The sequence below is a fragment of the Habropoda laboriosa genome, unplaced genomic scaffold, assembly GCF_001263275.1.
Source record: "Habropoda laboriosa isolate 0110345459 unplaced genomic scaffold, ASM126327v1 scaffold2, whole genome shotgun sequence".
In the NCBI taxonomy this organism is placed as follows: domain Eukaryota; kingdom Metazoa; phylum Arthropoda; class Insecta; order Hymenoptera; family Apidae; genus Habropoda; species Habropoda laboriosa.
Window position 1 is genome coordinate 4,596,565 of NW_017100190.1, and position 4,569 is coordinate 4,601,133.

General features: G+C 42.9%; 1 protein-coding gene across 1 annotated transcript in view; it reads right to left on the reverse strand.

Moving 5' to 3' along the window:
* The window catches only part of LOC108579901 (sodium channel protein Nach-like), a 16,644-nt gene extending 14,607 nt beyond the window's left edge, over positions 1-2,037 (reverse strand). Inside the window, exons 1-2 of the mRNA XM_017943520.1 lie at positions 1,838-2,037; positions 1,553-1,695 (exon numbers count right to left, since the gene is read on the reverse strand). Coding sequence (XP_017799009.1) covers positions 1,553-1,695; positions 1,838-2,037 — 343 coding nt within the window. The remainder of the gene's footprint in view (positions 1-1,552; positions 1,696-1,837) is intronic.
* Between the last annotated feature and the right edge of the window lie 2,532 nt (positions 2,038-4,569).

Here is a 4,569-nt window from a genome sequence, read left to right on the forward strand (position 1 = left end):
TTCTTCAAAAATTAAATTAAAAATTCTATTTCATGAAAATTAACGATGCAGCGCGCGACCAGCGCGAAGAGAGGGGCGGCCTGCGCTCTATTCGTGGAAATTAGTCGCGAATTCGCCACGGATAAAGTTACAGGGGAGCGTGTTAAATATTTACCGGCGTTTGTTATAAATCGCGATTAAGTAAAGCAACGACAGTCGTGATTTCAATATTAATAGATGTTTTTCCATACTGTTCCGCGGTAGATAGAACCGGTGGAGAACCATAAGCGGCGCTATATACCTTGCATATTAATGGAGAATTTTTTTCCAAAGGTGGACTTAAAGTAACTCTCGCAGACTGAATATTAATGACCAGTTTTTTGCGAATTCCGGGCTAATTAGGGCCACGTTTCGCATCCCCCTTGCCTTTTAAGAGAACACCTTTTTCATCAACGCGAGCAAACTTTTCTAAATACACCATTAGAAAAAACCACGAATATCATTCTCTCGTTTCTGACGGATATATACGTATGCATATATCACCGTTATCCTTTTACATCCCACGCAACACAGTTTCGTTATAGCCTCGAGTTTACACGTGCTTGCAGCGAATTTTTCTTTGTTTCCTTCGCAACCGCGCTGCTGCAAAGTTGCAAATTCGGAAGTTTAAACTTGATATTCGGCCGCTTCGCGCTCGTGCTTCTTGCCAGGCAAGTTTGCTCATAATGGCGGCGAAACTACGTCGAATTTTCCATCGTTGCGCAACGAGCGCGCGTTACGCGACTTACAGGGGGGGAATAGAATTTTCGGAAATACGGGGATAATAGCGGTAGGAATCCGTTTATGAACGAGAAGGCAATTCTAACGCGAAACCACATGCTTCAACCGCAATTGAAATTATCCGTGCAACGGCCGATCATCCCACTGTGTCCATTCATCCTGACTATCCTCCCACTCAAGAATGGCACTCGTGTTTATTTAACGATAGACGGTGCTCACACTTCGCTTGCCAATTCCATCGCTGATCGCCGACTTATTCGATTGATGCTGCAAATACCCACGCCTGAAAAAGACCCTTAATTTTTCCTCAAACCTACCGGAAGTTTCCAAAAATATCTTTATAAAATCAAGAAGCATTATAATGGATAAGTATATAAAATAGGTCGGTGAACAATTCGCCAATATTTCAGGCTAATTTCATTTAATCTACATCACGTCTCACCTAAACGGAATCACCTAAATGTTTATTAAGAGTTTCGATGATATCAAAAATATTTTAGATGCAATTCTCAATATTTTTGAGAAATTAATTTAGTTTTTAAGATCTTATAAATGCATTAATATATCTACCTCGACGAAGATCAAAAGATTAAGGTTCATAATCGCAGAGTCTCGGGGAATTTTAACTAAGAACTTCGACGAGTTTTGGATATTCTGGCCCGAAGCTCGCGTCATTTCTCGTGGAACGCATAATTCCAGCAGCTTCCCAACAGTCTCCAGCAACGATCTCTCGATTCAAGCCGTGTCTAACTCGTCCAACGAGAAATTAGCTTTTTTCTAACGTTTCGATTACCTGGGAAATCTAATTTCTGCGTGAAGAAGGATTCCGTCTCCACGGTAGTCATCAACGGTGTCTCCATGAATCCCACGTAGCCGTAGTAAACCGTGTAGATCATCATGGGCACGGTGATCGCGTACACCAGAAACCACAGCGTTCTGGAAAATATCGAAAAACGGAACTTCGTGCCGTTATTCTAAGTACTTCCACCGGAAATAGGCTTTCACAGAGCAACTTAGATCGCTCGTAGATCTTCGACATAGATCCACCTGGTTTTTTTACAAACTCGTTGCATTTTACCTGTCGAACCACGTCGCTTCCGGTTCCACGAAGTACCTGAATCCAGCTAGCTTCGTGTACTTGCAGTACAGCTTGGTGTATTTCAATAATATCCGAACGAAACGTGATCTGCTCGACCGTCGATCAGTTATCATCCCGCTGCACGGAAGATCGGTTTGTCCACGGTGTTCCAATGATTCATCCGCGGCGTACATCTGCATATCATTGGCAAAAAATTCGCTGATCACGAACCGTTGCCTGTGACGCGCGTTTTTAACGACGCGCGACGCGATTTAATAACGTAACGGAAACGCGGACGGGCAGAATTACGAGTTGGAATAAACGGAATATTTGATTTATCCGAATGTACGTTCCTCGTGCAGATAACGATATTTAATAAAATTACACGGTGAAGAAAAGAGGAGAGAAAAATTCGACGAGGTAGTAAAATGTGAAAAAATAAAGGGTGCACGAAAAATGTGGAAGTTTCGAAGTCTGATCGCGGTTCTATGCGACACAGTTGCGCGTCCGGCTATCAGGCTTCGGTATTTGCTACGACGACCACGGCCCGCAACGTTTATATTCGGCCTCGTAAAACGCTCGTCCCATCCTTTGCTTCCATCACGCGTGTATCGTTCTTGCGATACCGAGTACCTCCGGCGAAGCAAACCTCGCCTATCTCTGGCATCGTTTCGCCGCCGATGTGTATCGCTTGTTTCACGCACATCCACCCTGGAATCCTCGAGCTTCGACAATTTATACGAACCTTTGCCCGCTTCTGCTTGCATTTTTCAGATGCAAATCTTCAGATGCGACTGGCAAATGGGAATAGAGGGATACTTTGTGGGGAAGACTGTCCTTTCTTTGATGTTTCTATTAGCAGTAAGGAGTAAGATACGGTGCAGGTTTATGAGAGAAAATAAAGCATCACGAGGAGGGACATGGTGTGTAAGAATGACTTTTCAGTTCTTCGAGTAGATTGGAGATTAAAATTCACTTGAACCTGGGTCACATTTGACCCATAGTAAGAGTCGTTTGTTTGTACGTCAGATAATCGATTTTTCTCCTCAGATTTTTATCTATACATAGTAAAATACATTTCTTAGTAAAAGAAATAGAGATGATCCTGATATCTCTACTTTCCACCCAAATAAAAAATATTCATCGTGCATGTTTCGTATATAACATTTGTGAAGCGTTAAATTAGCAACACTTGTTTGGTCGTTAGACCGTCGATCGGTTGATTAAAAAAGACGACGCGGAACTGAACGATGAACGACGGTCGGCTAAAAAAGAAGGATGGGAAAAATGCGCGGGGAACGAAGTTTCTCGGGAGATTCTTGGGACGTTCGCGAGTCACTGATTCCGGAAGCGTCTCTTCCATTAACGTCCTTACATATCGCTGGAAAGTTCGTTCCGGCTGCAAATCGAACGGACAGATTTTCGACTGGTCGCGCCTTATCAAATGACCCGTAACCGTGGCTGGGTAACACAGCGATCATCAATTTGCAGGGACGATCATCGGTGACAATCGGACCGCGATATCCGCGGGAATTAAATAGAACTCGAAACGATGATTGATCGGTTAAGTTGTTTGCGGTACTGTCGCGAAGTATTAATCAAAATTTCCAACCCCGCGTAGCGTTGTTTTCCGAATCGATAACCGTCTCGATGATCGCGTGGAGGGGGAAAAAAAAAAGGTTGAAAGAACGTTACTCGTGTTTATCTAGGATCAATATTCTAACCGGAGAAATGTTGAATATTTAATTTCAGACTTTTACAGGATATTGGAAAAAAAATAGAGAAAAGCTGTTTTTCCCCCGTTAAAGGTTCGATATTAAAAGGAGAAATTCGCGTGGGGATGGAAAGTCGCGATTTCGGTATCATTAAGTTCCCTTTGGAAACGGAAACGCAGTATCGCGGAGTCACGATTACGAATTGAATATTAATGAACACTTTATGGATTCCGATCGAACGGACGCAAAGCCGTGAATTAAATATTAATGAGGCCCTTTTCGTCGGAGAATTAATTATAGCGTATGCGTGAGATTCGAACCGATCTCGTGTGCAATGAATTTCAAATATTCCAAGTGTTCTCGAACGTAATTCTACGGCAGATTCGTTTTTCTATCTCACACGAACAGTGCGAAGAATCAACGAAAAACATTGTAATCATTGTGAAGAATTGTTCGTGAAAAAAAAAAAAACTATGAAAGAACGTATATTTGAGACATCTCGGAAGACGTCATTCGAGCACTTTTCATTCAGAAGGGCGCAAAATGCAACACGCTCGCATCAACGCCACAATGTATCTGTTGCCGTGCAACGTTCCATTAAATCACAATGCACCGCGACGCATCGTTGCGCGAGCCTCGCATTTTCTGGAACATTATGGCATTCTTTTCGCGCCTTCTGCCTTCCATATGATTTGCGAGCGGCTTGATTTGCGATTCCCCATGAATTCAAGCACCGCCCCTTTTCGCAATTCATTTTTTCCAGCCGTCGAGAACCGTATTTCTCTCTCAGAAAAGATCATCGCGATTGTTCCGCGGCAACGCAACGCAATTACACTCTGGAACGTTTAATTTCACAGACATTCCACCGGTGCGAAGTTTTTTTCACCGCAGAATTTTTCCACTTCGCTTTATTTATCGCCGCGTACGTAATCGTGCAAATTTCAATTATGTGAAATTAGCTATCGCGATCCTCGCCGGCGAGACATTCTAAATAATACCGTACGTTCGTTTCACTTG